A 26,357-nucleotide genomic window follows, 5' to 3' on the forward strand; every position below is an offset into this window, starting at 1 on the left:
TGCGTCTTAATTTTCAGGAACCGTTTGCCCACCGTCAGAACCGCGCGCTCTGCTCCCATTACACTTAAAAAACCACAATCAAAACGACCCCCCCCCCCCCAGCATCCCGCCGGGCGGATGGCAGCGGCAGCAGCCTGCAAACCCCTTCCCAGGTTCCTGCGCAGGAGGCGGGAAGGGGGGGGAACGCGGGGCCCCCGGCCCCCCCCCGCCGGGCGGAGGGGAGCCAGCCTGCCCGCCGGCCCGCCTGCCCCCCGGCCCGGGCGCTGCTCCGCGGGCGCTGCGCGGCGCAGCGCGGCGCTGCGCGGAGCGGAGGGCGGGGGGCCCCTCCATCTTGGTCGCCCCGCGCCGCGCCGCGCCGTCCCGCCCGCCTCCCTCCCTCCCTCGTCATTGTCTGCGAGCAGCGGCGCGGCGGCGGCGGCGGCGGCGCTTATAAGGCGGCGGGCATTGCCCGGATGTGAGCGGCTGGCGATGTGTCTTCCAGGGAAAGATGCTATTATCCGCGTCTCCGCGGGGGAGGCCGTGGTGGTGAGGAGGAGGAGGAGGAGAGCGCTGTAAACTTGGAACAAGTTTGGGACGGGCGGCTCCGCGCTCGCTCGGGGGGTTTTGCCTTTTTTTTTTTTTTAAGGAAGGACAGAGGGGAAAGTCCCCGAGCCGCCACGGCGCTCGCAGTTTGTCAGTCACCATGTGTTTGTAAAAACAATAGAGGGAAAAGTTGTCGGACCTTCTTTTTTTCCTTTCTTTTTGCCTTTTTTTTCTTTTTTTCTTTTTTTTTTTTTTTTTTTTGGCTGGCTGGCGTCTCGGCTGTCTGGGTGGGGGAGCTGGTGGCGGGCGTTTGGTGGTCGGGAACCCCAAATCCCAACAAAGCCAGGTGTAGGGTGCCTGTAAAGCTGTGGAGTACCCCGGAGCAGGACTGACACTTACAGTACTTTTTCGTGGTTTTGGAGGGTCACACACGTGTGAGATAATAAAGCACTTTGGCAGAAGATTCCTCTCTTCTTTTTTTTATTTTTCTTTTTTTATTTTTGTTCCTTTTTTTCCCCCTTGGAATATTGTGAACATATTTGTGGCCATTTAAGGTAAAGTTACAATTTGCTGTTAGAGTAACTTGTCTGTGTTTTTTTTCTTCTTTTTTTTTTTTTTAAATTGTCGATCCCGATGTGTTATTTAAAAAGAGGTGCAAGTTATTCGATGTGTAAATGCAAATAGAAGGGACACCGTGTGTGTGCACACATAATTGCTCGTGTGTATCAATAGACATTAGATATCCACGGTGTAATTACACGCGTGAGAGAGACACTAAGGTGCAAACGCGAAGCGTGGTAACTCGGTGCTTTATTTCCTACCGGAAAATGAAGTCGAACTAGTTTTTGCGGAGTGTGTCGGGCCTGCAATAGCAAAATGTAAAATAAAAGTATAACATGCTGCGGGGGGAGGGGGCCGCTGGCATCGTCCCCAGAAACTTGAGCGTAAAGCGAACCGAAGGGCCGATTTTGCAAAGTTTGCAGCAATGCTCTCCGTAAATCGAACAGCTCGGGGTTGAAATGGAGCTGTAGGCACGGGGGGTGTGCGTGTGCGTGCGTGTGTCACAAACAAACCAAAACAAAGCAGAATAAAAAAACCGGACTGGATAATACAAGGGGAAAAAATATTGTTCCTCTTGGCAAAGTCTGCGCATCACGTGTATCTGCAGCCTCGTATAAACTCGCTTTGCCATGTGTATGTGCGCGAGCTGGGGAAATTTAAAGTATAATCCCTGCAAAAGTGCGGCGCGGGCGGGAGCGGCGGCTGGCCGGGAGCTGCAGCTCCATGATCTGCGGGTACGGAGGCGGCGCGGCGCCCGGCCCCGCGCTCCCGCGCTCCGCTCCGCGGGCGGCGCAGGCCCGCGCCGGGGCAGCGCGGGGCCGGCGCGGGAGCGGGAGAGCGCGGGGCCGGCGGTGGGTGGCGGCGCTGCCCGCGGGGCCGGCGCTCGGCGGAGCCGCGGCGAGGCGGCCGCGGCGCTGGGCGCTGGGCTGCGCGCCCCTTCCTTCCCTCCTTCCTTCCTCCCTTCCCTTCCTTTCCCTGCCTTCCCTTCCCTTCCTCCCCTCCCCCCGGGCGCTCGGAGGGAACCGGAGACTCCGCACAGGCCCGAGCCGCTCCCGGGTTGTTGTTGTTGTCACCCCCCCTCCTCTCCGCAAATTCGAAATTGGGGCTAATTGTCAAAGGCTGCTCTCTGCTTCCCTCCCGGCCCCGCCGCCCCCGCCCCGCGTCCCTCCGCACCGGCGCCTCCGTAGCCTGCGACTTTGCATCGCTTTTTTTTTTTTTTTTTTTTTTTCCCTTGCTGTTATCGCTATTTGCCGTTTCTGCCTCTAAACGCTACTTTGCGTGGAAGAAGGAGAAGGGAAAAAGTTGGGAGCGGATGGCTGTAGTTTCTTCTCTGGGATCCTCATTCATTCCTCGCTGAACCTCCTGTTGCATAAATGATGCTCCGGGAGCGAGGCTTTCTCTTTTTTTTTCTCCTCCGGATTTGGGTTTAGAGTGGACGTTCCCGGGTTTCGATCGCCTCTCTGGAAATACAATATCGCTTTTTTGTTGTTGTTGTTTTTGCTGCCCCTCCATCTTTTTTCCCTCCCTTCTTCTCAACTACCCACCCCCGACCCCCACCCCCTGAAAAATCCGATTGTGTTTCCTGCAAGGCTCGGGACTGGCTTTCTGATTGCGGTTATTTCCATGTTTCTAGGTTTGTGTGATTTTGCTAAAATGCATCACCAACAGCGAATGGCTGCCTTAGGGACGGACAAAGAACTGAGTGATTTACTGGATTTCAGTGCGGTAAGAAACAACGGTGGAAATTAACAACAGCTGTAAAAAAATATCTTCTAGCTGATCTGTTAAACTGGAAAAAAAAAAAACAACAAACCGACCAAACCAACAAAAACAAAACAAAACTATGATCTAAGTACATTGGGCAATTTTTAATCAGCAGCTAGAACCGTGGTAAATATCTTTTTGCTTAAAAAAAAAAAAAAAGAAAAACAAACATTAGAGTCTTTTTATTATTTCTTATTGTATGTGATGGGAGATGCAATCGTGTTCAGAGCTTATTTTCATGTCTTGGATGGCTGAAATAATTCGTACGAAAAGAGACGCCCCTAAAAACGAACATTTCTCATCATTAGTTAATAACAATATCTAGCACTTTTATTGTGCTTTACGTTTTATAGCGTTGTTGGCACATGGACTAATTAATTGCTAATTAGTTGCTTATATTCTATTTTCAGTTCTTCCCTTGTTTCATTTTTTGGCACATGGAAAGTGCAAAGAAATCCATGACTGTCTCAGTTTAAAGTTTTCACTGAAATCTCATATGGCTTCTGCTGTCATTAAAACTGCTCCAATCTTTTCCGAACCCCCCCAGCTAGACGGTGCTTTTTAGAAAATAATTTAAAAAAATAACCCCCAAGTACTTTGGGGCTCTTGGGCTGCTCCTGGGCCGGGCTGCTTTGGAGGCCAGACGTTAAGCCGGACGTGTGCACTTGTCTAGTTTTGTCAGGCTCCCCCTCCCCCTCCCAGCCCCTTCCTTCCTCTCCCCATCCCCTCCCTTCCCCCCAATATGTCAGGAGTATCTATCTATCCCGTTATTTATTTATTTCAGGGGAGAATCACTTTGCTGTGAGATGCATGTATGTTCCTAAAGACCAGCAACACCCCGCAAAAACCTGATCCCCCCCCCCCCCCGTGTAAATGAGGCTGCTTCAGGCTGCTGCTGCTGCTGCTGCTGCTGCTGCTGCTGCTCCAGACTTTGCTTTGGAGGAATGGCTTGGGGAAGTTTGGCCAGGAAACGTAGCCTGAGGCAGCTTTGCAGCCCCCTCTTTGCTTGTTGCACTTTTTCCATTTGTTCCTTCGCTTTTTGCAGGCTCTGACTCAGGGAAGGTGCGTATTATCCACTAGACACGTCGAAGAAGAGAGAAACCAATTAGGGTCGAAATAAATGCTAGGGAGAGAGAGAGGGAGCGAGAGAGAGGGAGAGAGAGGGGGAGAGGGAGAGAGCCTTGCTTCAAATTGCTCTCGTGTTAGAGGCGAAATGAGAATTTAGGGCAGGTGGCACTTTGCATTATTATTATTTGGGTTCACATATGACAGGCAAATCCTAAAGCGGGATGGAAATGGACATTGCTACATTTATGGCCAAGGTTTCAACAAAAAAACTTTTTTCGCCTTTGTCAGCGTGAGAGTTGGAGAGGGGAGCGAGCCCCGCTTCCCAGCCTGGATAACGCTGCTGGGGACTGGGATTGCTCAAACTCTTCGGGAAGCGAATATTGTTTGGGGAGCTAATGAGCCTAATAAAAACGTGATGATGGTGGTGAGGGGCTGCTGGGGGCTGTAAGAAATACTGACTCGTTTTCAGGTCTGGGGGGATGATGCTTCGTGGTAGACAAACTATTAACGTAGTTCACAGCGAACGTGGAAGGAACTTTTGACTAACAGTGGGCTCGCGAATCTCTTGTTTTCCAGTAGTAATGCCTCTTTGTTTTTTTTAGATGTTTTCACCTCCTGTGAGCAGTGGGAAAAATGGACCAACTTCCTTGGCAAGTGGACATTTTACTGGCTCAAGTATGTAAAATTTTTGTTTCGTATGCAGTTTAAATGTTGTTAGTTATTTATCCATAGGTATTACCTTTGTTGTGTTGTGTTAATATCTTCTGGGGAGCAGATTCTTTCAGATTTGAGCAGAATTATTCCTAAGCGCTGGCTGCTGCTATTATTATTATTATTATTTCCACAAGACTGGGACATTTTCACAGTATTTCCATACATTTATCATTTTTTTTTAAAACCCTTAAACTTCTCCTCTGTGTAATTGTTCAAGGTGAGCTAGCTTAAATCTTTTTCTTTTTAAAATTGAGCATGGGAGATTTTTATTTACAATTTCAGATGCTATCTTTTGTGTGTCAGAAATGATAATCAAAACGTCTTGCTTGAGAATTAATTTTGTGAATAAGAATTGAAGGCTGCTTAAATTAAATAAATAAATAAGCAAGTATCCGAGTATAAACACCAACCTCTTCCGGGAAAAGAACTCTTTAGTATTAGAGATGACTGCTTGCTGATGGAATATTTTTCGGGGAATTAAAATCTTCAGGCTAGTTTCTTTTCCTGGTGGAAATTAGGGCATTTTCTTTCTAAATATTTGACTGCTTTTCAAGAGCCCCTGAAATTTAACTGGAAGATTTGTTTGTTTGTATGTTTGTTTATTTGGCTGTAGTAGTACTATATGGGCAACTTCTGCATTCCATAAAAACAGGAGTCCTGTTTGATGACAAAAGAAATATCAGAGCTCTTTGCGGTAGAACATATGTGTACAATAATTGCCTGGCAACTAAAGTTTTATATAGAGGCTTTTATATGCCTGACAAATTAGAAGTAAAACTAGGAAAGATACTTACGCATTTGAAATTTCCTTACTCTTCTATGAAGTTTGTTTAAGAGGGTTCCGTGCCTTGCGGATGTGGTGTTTTGGACAGGACACAAATACATCTCCGGTTAGAGAGTTGCAGTGTTTTAAAAGCACAGGCAATTACACATACCAACACACTGTACGTAGTATTGTTATACACAGAGTACTGTTCTAAATCAGATGGTAAATTTGGACAAGTCTTCACTGCAAACTGCCAGTGGATATCTAGATATAAACACGTCATTGCATATGGTTTCATGCCTGGTATTTGCAGTTTGTCCTCAATTAAAGGAACCTCTTCTGTGTGTTCAGTATAGCCATTTTTATTAAATGCACTAGTACGTCAATTAACTTTGTATCTCCAAAGAAGGACTTCCTAATTTGAAGGTAGTCTGTAATATACATTTTTAAGATACTAGACCAAATGCCGCCTACAATTATTAAGCACTCATTTTGTGAATTTTATTCTATTCAGACTTTCAAAATAATAATGTGGTTTTGTTTTATCTTCACAAATTTGGTTATATTATGCATATAGTGACTTGGAGAATTTTACTGTTAGGTTTGAAAAACTTTCCAAACATAATTTGCCTTATATCCCACAAGCTAAAGATTTTAATCCTATTTTTTGTCATTTTCCGAATTAAATAATTTTAATAACCGATTTAACCGAATACATAATATTCACTGTATTTGTTTTCACTGGAGAGAAGCGAAGAGTGTTTGTGCCAGACAAATCAATTTGTCATGCTTATATACCAGTCAATGCAGCAACTAACACTTGGACTAACAGCAATTGACTAGATAGTTACATTTAATAAATGCATCGTAAACCTCATCTATGAAGTCATTCTGATCAGAAATACCACAGGGTAGCAAATCTGAACAGTGAGTGAAATCGAGGGGTTATATTGTTTTTTAATGTCTCTAAATCTGAAAGCATTAAAGTAACTTTGACGCATCATTTTAGATATACAAATAATTTAGCGAGCTGAAGTAAGTTAGTAATATTAAGCTACAGACCATTTAAAATAACACCTGAACTCTCCCACACTGTAACAACGTGTAAATGCTTGAATACGCCAGTCTCTGATGGTGGAGGGTGAAGTACCCTGCTTGATAAAGGCAAGTGTACTGTGTGTTGGTAGATTGTTTGCACAATGGCATGCAGCACAGGGTACGCTCTTCTCGGGGAAAATCGTTTTGAATTTGCTATATAAATATCTGGTGCTTGGTTATTAGACAGGGAGTTTTGTAGTGAGGGATCAGTGATTTCAAAAAAGTTGTCAGAATCTAGGTATCAGTGAATTGCCCCTCACCGACACTCGGTGAGGGGGTGGATGTGTGGCCTGAAGATACAGCTGTGTGAAGGAGAAGCGTGGCTATTGTTTCCCTGTGCTTTTGCTGGCCAGCTAGCTGTGTGCGAGAGTCTTGCTTCTTAAGAATGTTTGGTGTGCGGTGTTGTAATGAGCCAGGACTTGAGAAATTCAGATTTGATGTGATAGCGCCCAGACAACTGCTTCAAGAGATGCTTCCTATAACTGTATGGCAGGATTAAAGGTAGCTCCATTAATAACATATGAACACAGTTTATTATTCTAATTATGCATATTGATAATACGGAATTTTAGCGATCCGAATGCAGCCTGTTCTTCCTCCTGGACAGATGCCCTTCTGAAGTTTGAGCTGACCTTCTCTTAATGGTCCCCTCTTAAAAATTATATTTACTGAGATGGGGACCTGCAGATGTCATTCCTCTTCATTAACCTGCAACTTCTCTTTTAGGGGGGAGAAGGAAAAAAAAAAAAGACCCCAAAGAAAAGGAATCCCAAGCAGTGAAGTGAAACTAACTGTACTTTAGGAAGTGTGGTAATATTTCATGCTTAAAGTCATCTTAATAGCTTTTTACTCATCTAATATATGATCCTCTATTGTGATTTGTAATGTGTGAATGAAAATAAAGTAAAGCCACATTTCCTTTTAATCTTTAATTTCACAAACATGGCTTCTTACCATGTTAAGAAATGGTGAGGGCTGCAAGGGAGAAAGGAATGTAACCTGAGCCACAGCCGTGACATTCCCATGGAGCATTTTTCACATGAAAGGCTTTTGTCAACCCAGTAAAGGACCAGGAGTTTTTGTTTGATGTTTGCAGGTGTTCAGCAGAGAGCACTAAAACAATTCAGCCATGCTGGTTTAGAGACTCTGACCTTAACAGGGAGCATTGGTGAAGACTGAAATGATTTTTAAGAAAACTCCCCTGGAGTTACCTCAAATTTATACTGTATTTGTAAAGTGATTTAATACCTGTTACTTAAATTGAACAATGCACATCCATTAGCATGAAGCCGGGTTTTTCTTTTTTCTTTTTTTATCCTTTTTTTTTTTTTTCCTTTTTTAGGACAGTTGCCAAAATAAAATTCATTTTCCCGGATCTTCTAAAATTTTCTAAATAGTTTACCTTAGCTTCCGCAGTAAAAGCATTTGTCATAATCCAAGTGCGAGCCAATGTAAAATTAGGGGAAGATGATGATCGCTGGTGCTTGATTTTGGGAATGGATTTTGAAGCAATTTTCCAACAATTGTGGTGCTAAAGAATTTGCTAGGTCTGTCACATTTGGCATATTTCAGTTTTTGAACCGTTAATCAAAGCCCACATCTTCCTGATTATGTTCAATTTCTGCTTCTTCTATTTTAAGTATTTAATTTTACCTACGTTTTCAAGCATCTGGTATAGATTGCCCACTATGTATATGTTTGACTATTGTGTGGGTGTGAGTAGCAGTAGAATAACTGAATTCTTATGATTGGCCATTCCTATTGCACACAAAAAAATCAAAAATCTTTGCTAGCACAGACATCACTGAATAAAGCAAAGTCAGTTTAAAGGATTTAAAGGCTTGCTTTTCATTTTGCCATTAGTTTGATTAGGGCTTGTCCTGCATTAGAATAACAGCGATTACAAATTAATACATCTTTAACTAGGGAATCACAAATTCAGCTTGATTTTGAAGTCCTTTTTTTACTTTTGATGTGTCTGTGAGTAAATGATAACCAAATATAGCTATTTAAGTACAGTTCATTTTTGGAGTGTGGCCTTCTGGGAAAGGTGCATAATTTTGCTGTTATTGGTGGATCATCAGAAAAACTGAAGCTAAATACAATCTTTATCTTGAAAATGTTTTGAGAGCCACTTGGGGTAGGCACACCTCAGGATGGTGCACAGGTCCCGTTAGTGTCAGTAGGAACAATGCGTGTGTGTGCTAGGGGAGAATACGTACACCCTTTACCAGGGAGGATTTTGAAATAATGCAATTTATTTTGGGGGCTATGATGCAGAATTGCTATTCAAAAGAAAAAAATTAATACACGAGAAATTTTAAGCATATGGATCAGAAAAGCACTTTTAATAATGAAGGAAAAGAGGTGTAGTAGGTGCATAGCTATTGCACTTCCATAGGTGACTCTGAAGGGTAGCCCGCGTTTGTGATGGTATATGTCAGAAAACACTGAAAATTATGACTGAATCTGGGTGTTGGCTTTGCTTGCGTGTTGCACCACATTCCTGCCTTTGCCAGGCGCCATTCCAGGTCTCCAGCGTGCCGGTGTGCAGGGCACGGCACCTCCGAGCCCCAGACCCTCCGTCCCCTTGCCCAGTCTGGCTCTGCTGCTGCTAGCCCGTGGCTGTGCTTTGTGACACTCTTCTCTTGTTTTGCCTGTTGAAAAATACTTGAGGCTTTAGCTACGTAGATACACAAAGGCAACTGCTTCCATATTTTTCATCCCTAATGTTTCGTAATTATGATTAAGAAGAAGAAGAATGCTAGTTACCTCCCATCCTTCCAGCTATGTTTACTTGTGAAGCGTTCGATCCTCCTCCCCTCCGAGTCCTATTAAAGAGAGTACTGTGGGGGCAGAAAAAGACCCACGCTATGGTATTTGAATTGGCCTGAGACACCGCAGTGCATACTTGGAGGAGCTAAATATTTAGTTACAAAGAAGAGAGGTTACTTCTGACTTTGGATCTTGCTCACAGTGGCAAACTGAGTGTATCCTGCAGAGGACGTTCCAGAGACACAGCCACCTACAATCACTCACGTATATTTAAATCTGGAAGCTAAGGTCCTATCTTGGTAATTAAAAAAAAAAAAAAAAAAGACAAAGAAAAAAAGACATGAATCCCCTTGATTTCTGATGTTGGAAGAAAACTAGCCTTATTAAATGGAAGAGCATCTAAACAAACACTCTGCAAAAAGGTTGCATTGGATCTGATCTAAGCAAATTGTATCTGAAACAGTTCAGTCATGCCTGTTGGATACTGTAGCTTTTTTTTTTAAATACTTTTTGTCATAATCATGGCGTGTCTACCTTGTCAAGACTCCTGAATATATTTAATAATTCAAAAACATAGACATTAGCTGTCTGAGAGACTGAAATGCTTGGGGGCCAGATCCAGCCAAATGTCACTTGGAGGAGACGTTTGTGCCTGCCATTGCCAAATTTAGCAGTAACAGAAATAATGTTTCAGATTATTCAGTGGATACGAGGTATCTGTGAACAAAGTGTATCTGTTAAACCACCAGTGAACTTAGGTCTGACTTGGAATTAAGTAGGAGTACAAAGCTTGTCTAATGTGTTCAGTAAGGGATGCAGGAAAAAAAGGCATTTGGGAGCGTGTGAGGTACAATTTGGCTTCTTCCCATTAGATTTGTACTTGTGCCACTCCCAAATTCGTATTGATTTTTGTCATAGGCAAATGCAGCTTCCATTGACTGAATTCCCAAGAAACATTATATAGGCACAAATAATTGTCAGCCTGTGCATCTTGTGAACACCAGGTCACACAAATTTCAATCTTTCACCACTTACACTTATTTTTTGGCTACTGCAGAAAGAACATATGATTTAATTTATCCCCCCCCCCCCCCCCCCGATTTAAACTGTTACTGAATTTTGGAATTGCTTTGGTATTTTACTTACCTAGTAAGTAAAAGGATTTCAGCACACGCTTTGGGATCCCAGGAATGTTGCGAATGAACTGCTTGACATTTTTTGACAAGATCAGCAAATATCTTTACTATACTATTGTAATGAGGAAATCACTTAAATAACAGATGAACAACTAAGTCACATAAACATATATAATAGAACTATGTAATGAAAGTTTATGCTGTTAATTGCTTGAATCTCTCTTAAATGCATAGAATCATGGAGCACTAAAAGCTGTCATATAAACAGTTTTGTTTTGAGTTTAAAATTATTCCTTTTTTTTTTTTTCATCTGCTATGATAAACAAAGTCATTTTGTAAGCTTTACAGATCAAACATTTACTTCTAATGGTAAACTACATTTTGTATCTGGAAATCTGTGTCTTTGCAAGGCCCAGAAAAAGAGTAGAGCCCCGGTGGCCCCAGGCCTGTGGTTTTCAGTGTTTGATACCATGATGTTATTTAGATCAGTTCCCATAAGCCAAGATAACAGATCTGCAATTGTTTAATAAGGAACAGGGTATGTGTTTGTAATGGTTTAAAGATCTTTTACCAAAATTTTCCCAGATAAATGATACCAGGGCGGTGGACATAATCAAAGTAGAACTAAAAAGGGATAGAAATTACATTTCAAGAAGTGGAAATTATTTTTTTATGTCCTGAATCGGAGGCAGCCTATTGTTTTCAAGCTTATGAAATGCAGCCTTACAAAAGTCAGGTGCCTGCATCTCCTAGGGCTCCTCATAGCTGGCAGAGGAGAGATGGCCCCAAGGCGTTTCAGATCAGCGCTGTGAATCATTTTCTGGCGATGCCTATTCTCCACCAAAGGACCTAGCGATTTGCTGAGGCGTAGCTTGCTGTGTTCTGGCTGTCGAAGGCTAGGTGAGACGGATCCCCCCAGCCAGACCACACTGTCGTGGCTCAGACAAATTTCTAGTTCAAGTAAGCTCACTGTGTGGTCATCAGAGAGAAGAGCTGGCATAGCCTGGGAATGTTTTACATGTCCTGCTGAAGATGTAGGCATATAAAATTAACATACATGGAATAATATGTACCATCTGCCAGTGTCTGTAGGTAGTCCGTGGAGTTCCTCTTGCACCTCGGAAGAAAGGAGGAATAACAACAGTTAAAACGAGTCCCTTGAATAATTTAATTTGGTGTTATTTATTCTGTACTATTAACCGCTAAGTAAAAGTCACTACCAAATTTCCTCATCTGCCTTTCTGCAGCTGATGCTGGCCGTCAGTCTGAGGCAATGAGATGTTGAGGGGCTTCCAGCTTTTTTGTCACCTGGGAGGTATCGTGTGCCTCACGGGATCCAGCCCAAATGCCGAAATCTGCCTCTCGCCATTTGTGCCGTTCAAAGGTTTTCAAACCTGTGACTCTGGGGGTTGCGCCAGGGCGCAAATCCGTGGTCTTGTATCACTAGCCTGCTAAATTTTCTTTAACCTGTTTTCAGTGAAAGCTTTCTGCCTAGTGCTTCTTGGCAAAGCAGAGGTGTGGCAATGACCAAATTCTTAGATAGTTTTTCTAATGTTTTCAAAGGCTGTTGTGTAATTTCTTTTCTTAGCAAACTTACAGAAATAGGAAAAGTGTTGAGAAAGGTTGGCATATTTACTCTTTCTGCCAAGGTAAACATTAGTGCAGTTGATCTGCATATCAAACAACCAGGTGTATTTAAAAATGGGTTTATCTTGGTGGATTTCAGAGCAGTGAGAAAGTATTTCATGTGAAGGTGCAGTAACAGCATTGTTCGTATGAGAGCTATTGTGACAGTCACCGTTTAACGATGTCTTTCAAGACTACTATTGGTAGTAATGACAATACGTAGCTGCAATCTATTGTTGTCCATGCTGGGTATTGATCTATTTTGGAAACAGCGCTTCACACGCGCTGCTGTATTTGCAGAGTACTCTTGTGGAATTTGTCTAATCCCCTAAGACTTGATTTGTTGAATATAATGATTTTCTTTTCACCTGGTGAAAAGGCTTCGGAGGTTAAGATGATGTATCTGGCACTTGGTGGTGCCTTCTGCTCCGCCGTCTCAGCAGGGTACCGGGGAGAGATGCCGGGCGCTGCCCTTGCGTGTTCGGTAGTCGCTTGGTCCTCTCCTCGCTGAAAGCCCGCTCGCATTTTCAGCTGGCTTCAGTGGGCCTGGCATCTGGGCTTCATTTCCTTCATTCAGGGTTTCGCTCGAGATCTGCGTCAGCGCGTAAGTTGCTACCACAGAAGGGGACACCGCCGGCCCTGGCGTGGGTGCCCGCGTTGTGCCGAGGCAGGGGCAGAGGAGCCGAGGCTCTCGCGCTCTCTGGCTGCTGGGAGAGGCGAAGTCGCTCTTGCTTGGGGCTCTGTGAGCAATGGCAGGCTGTCATCTGCTGCCTGCGAGCCGGCACGCTGCCGACAGCCTTCCCAGCAGCTCCGTCCCTTCCTGCCCTTTAACACACTTCCCATTGCCAGTGCCGCCCTTGGCACCCTGCTTCGTCGTATGTGTGTGTATATGGCACCCTGCTTCGTTGTGCTTGTGTACAGCACCCTGCTTCGTCGTGTGTGTGTACGAGGAGCCGCAGAAGGTGATCTTCTCAGGCCTGATGCAGAAGGGGTTCTTCCCTGGACGGTGCTTCGTTCATGCGAGTGCGGAACCAGGGAGGCTTTGAACAGGAGATTTTACCTTTGCATTCTTACTGTTACAGCATATTCTTTCAGGCCCATGGGCTATTTCCTTTGCTGGGTTCCAGCAAAGTTTGGTTTTTTTTTTTAAAAAACAAAATAAAAAACCTATTGCATATTTCATTCACTATGCAGCGATCGGTACCTCCGCCAGGATAATTTTAGGGGTCCAAAAATGGAAAAAAATTGAAATCACTGAATTAATTCTTAGGCATGTGTGTAATCCCTAAGAAAATAGGGATTCAGTTCTTTTTTGTCCTGTAGTATATAAAAATTAGACTCTCTCCTGGTGCTGTTTTTCTTGAATAAAAGCCTGTCTTGTTCCTGAAGATTTGGGATTGTCAGGTTAACATGGCACGATGCACTTTTTCCTCTGACTGTACATTTAAATACGATCGACCTATTTGATAAATAACTGGTACAAAGGTTTTGTTATATTAAAAACAGCTAAGTATGACTCCTGATCGAATATCAAGACTGTAATTGAATCTCGGGGGTTCTGGTACTGTTCATAAAGCATTTGAGTTGTTTTGTGCTTCGTGACGTCAGCCCAAAGCTTGATTGAATTATGTTCTTGTATTGTGGGAGCACCTGCCAGTGCCACTAGACTTAAGGGTCTGTCAGCATTTCCATTACAAACCTTTCTGGTAAGTTTGTGACTTGGCTCTGAGCGCTTGAGCTGGGCGGAAGGCTGGCATATACACTTTCAGCCTGGAAGCAAGTTGTTCTACAAATACAACAAACCCCAATAGATTCCCCAAACTCTAATACGATGTGCAGCGCTCCTCCCCGTGACTCTTCTCCTGCCTGCCTCTTTATGAAGATCTGATGCTGTTCCTTGGGCGCAGTTCCTATTTGAAATGACTGCGAGATCTGACAGAGGAGAGGCTGAAATATCGGTGTCTAATGAAACTACACAAAAGGGAGTTTCTTCAGTATTTTAGAAACAAAGACATGCAGGGATGAGGCTGTGACATAGGCTGTCTCTGCAATTCCAGTACCACCAGGCTGTTTGGGTGAACTTTCATGTGATAACGTGATTTGGGAGTACCCGTGAGCGTGGCCCGTCTCTGCTGGCAGTTCTGCAGGGTATAGCATAGGTTTCCTCATTTATGAGGGGATTCTTGTTAAAGGGAGAAGTGACAGCAGTGAAGCTTGCGTTTACGGTTATAATACAGAAATAACTATTAAATTATTTTTAGCTCCTTATAGATCTGCATACTTAATTATAGCATGTAGCAGCTGATCCTGAAATGCAGAGTAAATACTTAGTGCCGTGCTGCTCGAGGTACGTTGCATTAGGAATAAACGCTCCTTATCCTTAGATGACTGCTGTCCATTAGGCCTTGTAACTGTTTAAATGCTGCAGACGTTTTGAGAGAAGGGCAGGGATGAGACTGCTGCGTTCGTGATAAGGCAGATTCACCATCAGACCTCCTGAAAGGAAAGAAAGTGGCCTAATAGCTTGATTAAGGTTTGCAGCCGTGAGACCATCGTAGCGAGTCCTGGGTTCGCCCCGAAGCTCTCCCTGCCGTGTGTGCGGGAGGATCCCGGCTCTTTGCCACTCCTGCTTCTCCAGGATTAACTATTTTGCTTGGGATGTGCACAGGGGAGATGATTTGGACTCTCAAGACTTAACAATACTGCAAAACCTCATTCACACAGCATTTCATATAGCATAAATCACTTCTACCTGAAATTTAGACAAGCGTTGTGACGTAGCCTTTCTGAAATCTGCTCCTTTGCAATGAATACTGACTGTGTAGTCAACCCGAGGTTGTGAATGGCCTCTCCATGAGAAATGGTACCAAATTCTGTGGTATGACTCCATCTGACTCTGAAACATTATTTTATTTTTCAGACCTAGGATACTTTTTCAGTAGCATCCGAATGTTTGTGGCAGAGGATTGAAGGAGAAATGGAAGCAAAGATTTGGGAAACACTTTTTCCTGCTCTTATAAATAGAAATAAATTGCATGTGCTGTGATTCCCAATGTGACTGTAACCTGTCAGGCAATGCTTTCATTTTGCTCCTATACCACCGATGCAGCTTTTCTAGTCAGACCTTACAAATTGATCTTCTTGTGCTAACTAGCATCAGTTACTAGTTGCTGTCTGTTGCCAGAGCAGTTGGTTTTGGTTTGCCTTAAACTCATATTGTTCAGGACCACTTGTGTTCTTTGTGCTAGTCTGGGCCCTCCTAAGCCAACTTTATTTAACAGTATTTTGTCCGTTACAGTCCTTCGGGAAAAATTATGTGTTAAGTCCTGATTAAAGACTAGATAATGCTTTATTCTGCAGGATCAGAGTTGTTAGCAAATGCATTGCTTAACTTTTGTTTTCTGTGCCTAATCGCTTTGTTGATTTTATACTCTTCGGAAAGATTTACTTACTTAGGAAATACTGTGTGTTGTTGTTTAAACAGAGGAAAATTCATGTTCCTAAAATTAGATATTTTGTAAACACCACAAATTAGAGCATTTAATTTATGAACTAGCTTATTAACTAATGGACATTGTCTTTTTCCCTCTCCTAATTTTCTCATTTATATTCCATAGTTTTTTTTCTTTTATCTCTGTCTTTTAAAACTGAAGCAGTTAATTGGCACTAGTGGCAACATAGTGGTGAGAGTGCTTCAGGTTCATGCTCATGCCTAGATTTGATTAAGTGGTTTGGTCAGTGTGAAATACTGACGCTTCTTCACATCTCCCTGCCTGTGACTGAAGCGTACAACAGATACCGAAAATGTGTTGATATCCAATTAGGAAGTTAACATGGCAAAATTTCCAATTATCAGAAAGTAAACACACAGCTCAGGACAGCTTTCGTCAGCACACAGGCTCTCCGTCGCGTGCGTTGTTCGGGCGATGCCCCCTTTCCAGGGGAGTGCTGGTTCCCTGGCTGTGGCGTTAATCCTTAACAGTAAAATTATTGGCAGTAAATTGTCACTTTCTTTTTTAACCACAAACCCAGTTTAGCTGAAGCACAAGAACGTTGTCAAATTTAAAAAAAAAACAACAAACAAAAACAACAAAACCCCCACGTTTTACTTCTTTTTGAGCCTCTGTTGAGAATTCAGTGGAATCCAGGTTATTTCAGTAGTGTTGGATCAGCAGCACGGTCACTTCTTACCTTTACATGGTTCCCAGCTTGTCCAGATGTTTGTCATCTCATTTTCTCTATTTCTTCCCCTTTTACTGAGTTGTTTTTATTCCTTCCTCGGACTTGTGAATGCAAGCTCTGTAGGACAGGAAAAACACTGCAGTTCATTAAACCTTCATTATCTGAACACTGTGGGGCAAGATTTAGTCTTTTTGCAGTGCAAATCCAGGGTAGAGAGCTCTGCCATTGCGCTGTGAGTGTGATGTGGGGCACTGGCGAAACACCTTCCAAAAATAAGGATTCTCCCGCGTCCAGGAAAAAAAACACCGCTGGACCGTGTGGCCGTCTGGATCTGACTAGTACAGTAACTCAAGCCCTTGATTCAAAATTGGCCCCTTTAATTCCAACGTTTCCTTGCTTAGGGTGCAGAAGAGCTTGTCTATTTAAAATTTAAGAGCGAAGGAATAAGAATGGAGGAAGGAACTGAAAGCACTGTAAGCCAAAACTTAACCAGAAAACAGATAACATGATTATTATGTGCATTTTTGTGCTTCTGGAGTCCCACTGCCTGTAAATGCCCAAGTGTTTTATGTGGCCATTGAACCCATAGTATCTGCCTACGAGGAGGTGATGAGATTTATTATACTAAAAGTATGATATTTTAAACTTTAAGAAAATGTATATCTAACTGGTTTTTAACATATTCTTAAATGTAAAAAAAAAAAATCCTCTGGCTCTGCCATTGGGCAAAATTGTGATGTGTTTGTAAACAGGGCAATGCCTAATGCCACGCCTAATGGAGAGCTGTTATTTTCTTAATCCAAAATAGAAAGAGCTTAAATAGAAAGTGCAGGATTATAAAAGAAGCAGCTTTATTCTTTTTAATATAGAGTTCTTTCCTCTTATTCAGCTCAGTCCTATCCCCACTGCTGGAAAAAATAAACTTCGGTGGCCTCCCCAGGGGTGGGATGAAACCCCTTGCACTGGCCGGCCCTTTGCAGCGCGCTTGCGAGGGGTCGCAAGCACTGTGCGCTCTCTGGGGTCGCTTGGCCATTTTGTTAATATTTGTACAATCACATTTTTCTGCTTAAGCCTCTTCCCTGTCCATTGCTGTCTAAAAGTCCTAGTTCAACAGGAAATTAAGAGCAAAAATGAAAATGGATAATCTGTAGAACATTTTCAAATTTGTCTGTTGTATTTATCAGAAGTCAATTTGAAAAAATAACAATGCTGAATAAAAATAGAAGTGAATTTTAAAAACAACAGACATAACACTAAAAAATGTATTTGAGAGATAGCCCTCTTCCTGGTCTCTCATTGGTGCTGATGGGAGAATTCCCGAATGCGAGCGAGGGGAGTGCTGTGAGAGGGAAGGACGGGGCTGCTCGCTTGCTCGTGTGTTCACAGATGGCACCCATCTTGCCTACTGTGACTTTCGTCAAAGCCTGGCGTCTTAATCGAACGTAATCATCTAGGTGCCTCCGATGTCGGTGGAGAGACATAGGTGCCTGTGAAGAGATAGGGAGGCTTATCCCTTTTTAAGATAAGGGTTTAAGATGGCTCTTTCAAGGTATCCATCTCTTCATATACTGATTGTAAAGACAGCTCGGTGACTAGATGTCTGCTTTTTAGACGGCTAAAGTCAAATGAGATGAATCCCGTCTTAAAAGTCCCCTGGGTCTACTTGAATCCTTTTTTTTTTTTTAAATTTTTATTTTTTTAGAACACAAAATCCTTCATCCTTATGTCTCTGAAGAATCAAGAGCCCACGTCATATAGACTGGAAAACTGTTCTCTCGCTGCAGCGTTTTATGTTATTATTTATGTATTTATTACATTTATTAAAGACTGCCACTGTGTTGGTGTTGTGCTTTTTAGAGGGTTAATTGGTTCCAGTTGCAGAGTTAATTGATTTCAGTTGGCTCCCAAGGAGGAGATGTGAAATGGAGTCTCTTCTGAGGGTGACACTTCCCGGGAGAGGGAAACACCTCCTCTCCCCTTCCTGCGAGGTACAATTCTCCTTTGTACCTTAAGAGAGGAAATTTTCTCTGCATTGCCATTTCATCTCATTCTTAACAGCGCGTCCTAGAAAATGCCTCCTTCCGAGTGGCAGGGTGTCTATGCAGTCATGAATGCACGTCTCCATTATTAGCATCTTTTGATTCTATTCCAACTTGGTGACTAATAGCAACAGATTCCAAATAGTTATTCTGAGACTTTTGACTCAGTCCAAATTTTGCCTTAAAATGGGTTTGCTTACATACAAGAGCTATTTTGCTCTCCTGCATTCATTGTAGCATTTTCAAATTATTTTCAGCTTGAAAAGGGTTTTGATCTTTTCTAATTTAACCAGAGTTTCCTGAGAGGACTTCAAGGAAGACCATCTCATTTACTCATCGGTGAAACTGGAAAAGTTCCTTATAGAAAATCATCAAAAATTCTGGCTGCTTACTGTCTAATACTGGATTTATGAACTGTGCTCAAACAGTTTTTCTGGTGGGTATTCACACTTCTTGTGTCTGGCTCACTCAGAAATACTGCAAATATCGCACTTCTCCTTCTCATTAGAGGCAGCTAATTAATAAATATGAGAAAGTTAACTGATGGGAAAATGTTATCTGGGCACTGCGACTTGGTAACCTTGACTTTCTTTTTGAGTAGTAAAAAATAATAGATAACATGCGGAAGGAAGTGGTGGTGGATTTATATAATCTATTAGATCCACAACTGGAATAAATCAGCATAACTCTACAAACACCCACCGAGCTGTGCCATTTTATGCTATCTGAGGATCTTGTGTTCTGCTAGGAAACTAATGGGATAAAGTCTAAAATATCTTTATTTTAGTGAGGGCAGCGAGGAGAATCGTTGCTTCCTGGGAAGAAGACGTGCTACAGCTCCATAGGTACTTGTGAAGGTACAGCCCTGTACCCTTCCTTTTCATCTTTCATTGTAAAATTAAAGTACACATTTCCTGGTTGCTTATTTGGCTGAAGCCTCCTTCAAGCACACATTCAATAATTTGTCTTATTCATCTCCTCATCATGCTCATGGTTATGTTACATTCACCTACAGTAAGGATTCAGTGATAGAAGAAGAATGAATATGGATGAATCGATGAATACAAGTGCTGTAAGTGATTTTTAGAGCTTCTCATATTCAGTTTGACAGTCTCAGATGGAAGACTGTCAAGATCAGACCCATGTTTTGAATCGTCAAGTGCACTTTATGTGCTTTTCCCCCTGAGTTGGAACCCGGTCTTTCGGATGTTGAAAGCAACGGGAATTTTCCTGCCGGCTTCCCTATGAGAAGGATCGGGCTCTTTGTCTGCCTGTATTCTGCAGATTTATACATTTCATTGCCCTACATACTCATGCTAATGAAGGAGATAGGTACAGGCATGATATGAATAGGTGGGCTTGGAAAAGGAGGGCTCCCTTTATTTATTTATTCTTTTAGGCTTGCCCAGAAGAATAGTTTTCTCTCATACTCTGCTTGAGATTTTGCTGGGAGAAGATGTTTGAAGGGATTGGAACAGCCCATTGAAAAGTTGTTTCCTTGCAGCGGTTTGAAGTGATTTAAAAATGATTTTTCTCTACCAGCTTCCCATTAATTTGCAACGGAAACTTCCCTTTAAAAAATTCGCTGCCATCCTTATAACTAGTGTACACTTTGTATTTCCTTGTCCTACTGTTTGGGTTATAAACATATTTAAAAAAATATATTCACACACACAACATTATCATGATTCGGCTTAAGCATCTGTGGTTATAAGTGCACTTCATTTCACCTAATTAAGTTATTTAGTCATTTACACATTAGCAATGTACTACATATTCCACTTTTACAGGAACTTATTTTAATTATACCCACAGTTCTGTTCTGCTCCATTATAGCCATAGATCAAGCTGAATAATAACCATTCTAAAAGCCATATGCTAAAAGAGATTATAGGTCATTAAGGCCAAATTAAGGTAACATTTCTGATGGTCACAAACAGAAGTCTAACCAACAATTATCTTCTTTCAGGTCTGTAGATATAGTCCTCTTTGAGCTTTTAAGATGACAACCAAAGGACAATCTCTGATTCCTAATTGTTGGCATTGGTTTCAGAGGTTGTAATTTCTGAAATTAATAAGGTTTGCTAAGGCATAACAATATTTGTTTGTTTTTCACTCTCTGATTCTGGTGTTTGCCAGAGGGCCCCAATGTAAACTCGATCTTTGGAACATTCAGCTCTTGTGGAGTACCTGCTCTGTGTAAGCATCCATTCATCCGCTTCCTTTAGTTGGACCGACCATCAAAGTCCATTTTCAGCGGTGGTTGGTTCTACAGCTTTGGGCTTAACTGTCTTCTGCTGAATAGGGTTGGATCTAATTGTCTCAAGATTAATTTTGGCTCGGGGCTTGCACCTAAGAAGCTTACCAGTAATTCCCTTTTGAGTGAGCCTCGGTGGTATTTTCCTCTGGAAAGAGCTGAACTGTAGACAGAGTTTCTGCAGAGAGAGACCTGGGTGTCATATCTTTGGTATGTGCTGCCTAGCAAATAAAAGCCTTCCGCTAGTTTCTAGCATTTAAAGTTAACTCTAAGTATCATCGTTTTCACTGTCCAAACACATTCACACAAAAATGAAGCCTCTACGTCTACTCTGGAGTCATTAGCAAATGTCATATGACAAACAGAATTACTTTCCCCATCAAGTGGAATAAATATTCCCATTGCACTCAAGAATTCAGAAAAATCCGGAGGAAATGGCTTAAACAGGACAGTGCTCCTTGAAGGTCAGTGATGATGGGCCCGGTAGGGTGAGGAGGGCTCTGCGAAGGCTCCTGGATGATTTCGGGCAGGAACATCACAACGGTCCCTTCTTGCCTTGAAGCTGTTAGGCTGTGGGCAAAGGCAGAGACCTTTCTGGAGCGCTGCAGGTTGTCCTGCTTTAGCTGTATAAGGAGAAGGCGGTTGGTTTGTTTGGTTTTTTTGGAAGAAACGCAATTTTTAAGCTAGAAAGCTTTCTTAGCTTACAGACAATGCTTTGCAACAAAATAAACTGGAAACCATTCCTGTCTATGGGTCGTTAGTTTCTGACTCTTTCTTTTAGACTCTTGAGGGTATTTAAGAAAAATGTTTACAATAGCCTTACTGGATACAAACAACTGTTCTAAAAAAAAATATACATATAGTTATATGTATAACTAAAAAGAGTCCTCAGTGGTCATACTTACAATGTTCAGTTGGTGCTTGGTTCAAACCAAGCTCTGGTAGAAAGACAAAAGGAATTACGCTCTTTTTTCTGCCCAATGCCATGAGGGTGAGTACCGTAGTGGCTGTTGTATCCCTTTGTATTCCAGAGTAAATCACATGAATGATGAGATAGTGTGGGATAAGGTCCCATGAACAGCTGGGATTCCTGTTGCATCTCACAAGTAACAGCAGAAAAAAAATACAATCTCTTTATCTAATGGATTTGTTAAAAACAGGTAATCCCACATTCCTGAGCCCTTTCTCTCCCTAGATAGCTGGCTGGCCGCTCGCAGTTAATCATTCCCATGTTTGTGTCTTCACTTGCCAGCCATTGGACTTCATAATGCAAGACTTGTACTGCAAAGTATTTCCTTGGTGTTTATAGACATGGGATGTATATCAATGCCATCTATTAGAGTATTTGAGAAGGAAGTTAGGACTGGAAGGGAGGTTTTGGATTAGCAGGTCCAGGTGCCTGGTATTGCTTAGATTGTCATCCTCTGTCTTAAAATTGTTAAGGTTTTTGATCCAAAAATCCTCTTGGAATAGCGTTCCAGCATCTCAGTCCTGATGGCCAGAAGTCTTATTGTAATGTTTTGACAAAATTTAAATATGGCCAGTTTATATTCACTTGTTCTTGTTCCAGCACTTAAATAGCATGTTTCCCTTCTCCATCTGTCCCCCTCCCCCAACGTGTGGCATGTCTCTACAGGAACGTGCCTTTTTTGATAGGAAAAGTCAACCAGACATTTGTGCCTCTCAGATGCACGCATGCACTTGCCCCAGTTGAGTTTGCTCTGTGCTCTTCCCAAGGAGGGAGCAGAGTGCCATGGAGCAATGCCACGATAGCAGGTGCCATCTCCGTGGATCTAAGGGAGTCCTGTCCCACCATTGCTGCAGCTGAAGCCTCCCCGTGGTGTCTTCTGACCTCCAGAGCTACCCGTGGGTGTGGAGACCCTACAGGTGTTGAGTGGACTGCCTAATTAATTGGAGTCATTTAAGCTGAGCTACCAGAGAGCTGCAGCAGCTCATTAGGGCAGGGGTGTGGCTGGAGGTCGAGATGGAGATGGGGCTCCATGAAGTCTGGCTGGGGTTGGATGTGTGTGGGCCCCGGTGGTGGGAGTGCTGCTTCTTCCCTAAGGTAAGGAGCGGTGAACAGGAGGTTTCCACTTGAACACTTTGAAAGGAAATATGTGGAGGCTGGTGTACCTTGTCTTTCCTGCTCTTACGCTGTGGACTTTTCCTTGGGAGGTCTGGGTTTTACCTTGGTTTTTTTCTTGGAAAATCTTCCCTTGGAATTTGTGAATTGGCTATTTCTGCTCTACTTTAGATTGTAGAAAGTAAAGTGGGGTGCCTTGGTGGAAATTCATAGTGTGTATCTATGCATGTGTCTATGTAGTAGGTTTTTGTCAGTTGTTTTCAAAATCTCCTTGCTTAAATAAGTGAACTTGCTTGCCTTATCTATAGATTTATGTGGTTTTGAGAGAACTGTACTTGCAGGAGACAAAATCTGTTTCATCGTTCTACTCTGTGATTCTGTTAGGGCTGAAATAAAAATAGCGACCCAAAATACAGACGCATTGTATGGCTGGACCTGATAGCATGGAGTCCTTTGCATTTGAGTCAAGAGGATCCCAATGCCCCTCTTGCACGTGCACCTTGCCTCTGCTGTTGGCTGTCTCTAAGATGAGGAGGTAGATCCTTGCACTGCAGTGGTGGTGATGTGTAGAGGTTAAAGCGATAAGGAAACTTGCCTGGATATCAGTGATGAGATACCTACCTTAAGTGTGTGTGTCTTCCAGTATTTTCCATAAAATTTTCTGTGCTCTCCCAGTTTAGCAGACCGGTGTAATCCTTTTGCCTGCAATAGGATTGTGAGCAAGTGCTTGCATTTTGACTTCCGTCCGCTTTGGATGTGCTCTTAGATATTGAGCTGAGCGTAGTTTGTATTGCTGAAATTCTGTGTGAATGGTAGCTTAAGTAGCTCTTCTACTGTTAAACCTTCTCGGGGTCAAAATGTAACCTATATGTAATTTTTCTTAAACTCTGGTCCAAATCTGAAGGACTTCTACTCAAGGAGGAGTCCCATTGAGCTTGCCAGAAGCAGGCATCCCACTGGTCGGTGATGCGCTAAATTCCACTTGTATACAATGGTATGAATTGGCTGTAACTCTACTAAATTCAGTGGATTCATGCCAGACTCACGCTCGTGCAACTAAAAAACTTTTTTGCATTTTGTCACAGAACCTGATAAGTAGTACCATGGAATCAAAAGTGCGCATAATGTGCAAAGTCAAACTATATTTAAAGCGCCTTGTTCACAGAGGAACACCTCTAACCTTTCAATATGTGAATAAGATGTCAACCTAGTTCTGTAACTCCACCAGGTTTTGACATGATAATGCATTTGCAGTCACTTATACGCTTGCATTGGTGAAGTGCAATAATTTGCCTATGTTTATTTAAATAGTGCAAACTTTGAACGTTATCACCTTTTTATTTAAGAGAAAAGAGACTACAAAGATGACATCATGGGAGCATCATGCATAGACAGTTACATTTTGAAGAGGCATGTATTTTGAGGTGTTCCCTACTTCTTGGCCTCTGCTTTCTGAAATCGAATGGCAAGATACCTGGAATGAAGACCAAATTTTCTTCCTTAAACTGAAATTTCTATATCTGTGTCAGTATTTACAAAAGCAGTTCTAGCTTTCCTCGCTATATAATTAGTCATCGAAGTGAGTGATCTGAATTTCACATTCTGTTATCAGTGAGTTGGAGGAAGACGCTTGGTTCTGGAAACCTGGCTGTCGATTTAGCTGTTCAAAATAAAGGTGTGGAAAACTCACTTTAAATGTGCCATTTTAAATAATGAGAATTTTTGGTCACTGGCACAAGCATAAAAATTGGTATTGAGCAGCGCACATTTTAATTTGAAATGTTGGGAGGACTCCATGGCAACTGTAATATGAAAAGGAGCAGGGTCTTTCATGAATCCTTTGGTCTTTAGGTCATCAGGCTTTGTTTGCTTGCTTGTTTGTTGGGGTTTGTTTTTGGAAAATGGGCCGTTGGACTGCCAGCTTTGTACAGTGGTCTTTCTGCAGTGTGTAAATTATTTTGAAATAGGAATTTTGTTCTGAGGCCGTCTTGAAAATTCATGAACACCTTTGCACTCTTTTGTGAAAATACAGAGTGTGCATTGTGCTGGGAATGCTCTTGTAACTCGGAGATTAAAGGGAGGGAATCATGGTAAAATAGTTAATGTAATTCATTGTAATTAATTGTGAAAATGGTAAGAAGGTAGACAACTATATAAATGTATTTTCTATATGGGATCAAAAATAACTGTGGAGGGATATGAAAATAATGTGAACAGTAGTACGGCTAAATCTGGTAGTTATTTGAGACTTTACTTCTTTCTTCAGTCATTGTAGCACTGTGTTATTAATGTTTATTTGAAGTATGAATGCAAGGAACAACTTTACCAGTTTGCTTGTCGCACAAGTTGATATCTAAAGGGAAATATCACTGATGGAAAACCAGAGAGACTAAATAGATATATTTGGTCTCACAGGCAGTCCATTAATTTGCTCAAATTAAATATTATCTTTAAATATTGAAAGGTTAAATGTACACTGATAATGGATTTAGACAGCCATTAAGTCATAATTGCTCTCTAATGTAGTTAGCAAAAGACATTATTTGATATAACTTATTGAAAAGGGACTAAAAGCACCAGGATTTTTTTTTTTCACTTGCCCTTTTTCATATAAATGTACAAGATTAAATTCCATTTTCATTTAACACTGTGGGACCTACTAAACTCTGGGAGTTTACGTGGCTCTAGGTGAGCGGGCAGGATGTGGGCTGTGCCCCCAGATCGGGCTTCGCATTGTTGGGTGCTGGTGCCAAGTCCTTTGTGAACGCGCAGGAAAGATGGATCGCCTCTGCCCCCGCGCAGACGGGGACGGGCGTAACTGCCGAGCGGAAGGAAAACTCCCTGCCACCGCGCTTGCGTTCAGGAGCATTAGAAATGAGATCTTAACCCCGCAAAAGGGGGGGGGGAAATCATTGGTGTTGCCACCGTGGTCAGGCTGGAAGCCCGAAGGTTGATGAGCCACGACAGCGCTATGTGCTGTGGCTCTAGGAACAGTCGGGAGCGTCCTCCCGCGTTTGTGCCAGCCACCTCGGGGGCTTTTCTTGGAGCTGGTCCATCGTCAGCTGTGAAATACGAGCCAGGGACAAAGTCTGGGTTACAGGTGTGTTATGGTCACCAAGGCTTTATTTGGGTTGAAATTAAAAAATATTTTTAAGCTTTCATAATATTTATCTGCAAATGTATGTTCATGCAGCTCTGGGACAGAGCTCCTTCTGCAGCCCAAGATTGCTGACCTCTGCAAATTATTCTAGGGCCGCCAGTGCTCATGCTGCAAATCCCATTCTGCTGAAGTTTTCCTGAGGTCCGTCGGGGTTAGATCGTTGGCAGGTGTCAATCATCGCAGTCACACCGCAACCCCCAGAGCCAGGACAGTTTGAGGGAGGTGGTTTAGAAAGCGACTGCTCTCAGCTGGGGGAAATGGGCTGCAGGAGTGCCCTTGGGGTGCTGGGGTCAGTCAGCTGGGGCAGGGAGGTGGTTCAGCTGTGGGGCTTGAGCTTTCTGGTTTGATTATTTCATTTATTTGTTTGCTTCTTAAAGCTGACAACTCACCTTTGCAGTTTAAGTCGCCTTGCCCATCCTCTGTTATCTTTCTCTCTGGGTGGTGGTAATCTACAGACGAAGGGCTCTCCTGAACAGAATAAAGGTGGTAATTTCTAAAGCTGCTCCGGTTTGATTCAGAGCCGTATTTCAGGGTATGGCCTGCGAATTCAGTGTTCAGAGATCTTGCAGGACTTTTTTTTATGTCAGGAAGAAAAAGATAAATATC

The 26,357-nt window shown here is 42.6% G+C and overlaps 1 protein-coding gene across 12 annotated transcripts in view; it reads left to right on the forward strand.

The window, feature by feature from the left end:
- The first annotated feature begins 384 nt into the window (after nt 1–384).
- The window catches only part of TCF4 (transcription factor 4), a 243,023-nt gene continuing 217,050 nt past the window's right edge, over nt 385–26,357 (forward strand). For 2 of the 12 annotated variants that reach the window (XM_072861042.1, XM_072861051.1), the window contains exons 1-3: nt 407–1,076; nt 2,717–2,808; nt 4,518–4,590. In XM_072861042.1, coding sequence (XP_072717143.1) covers nt 2,737–2,808; nt 4,518–4,590 — 145 coding nt within the window. In that variant the 5' untranslated portion in view covers nt 407–1,076; nt 2,717–2,736. Of the gene's footprint in view, nt 1,077–1,717; nt 1,818–2,083; nt 2,140–2,716; nt 2,809–4,517; nt 4,591–26,357 lie in introns of those variants that run through there. The other 10 variants (XM_072861050.1, XM_072861049.1, XM_072861043.1 and 7 more) reach the window with 9 other exon arrangements.

The sequence above is a fragment of the Ciconia boyciana genome, chromosome 4, assembly GCF_034638445.1.
Source record: "Ciconia boyciana chromosome 4, ASM3463844v1, whole genome shotgun sequence".
Lineage (NCBI taxonomy): Eukaryota > Metazoa > Chordata > Aves > Ciconiiformes > Ciconiidae > Ciconia > Ciconia boyciana.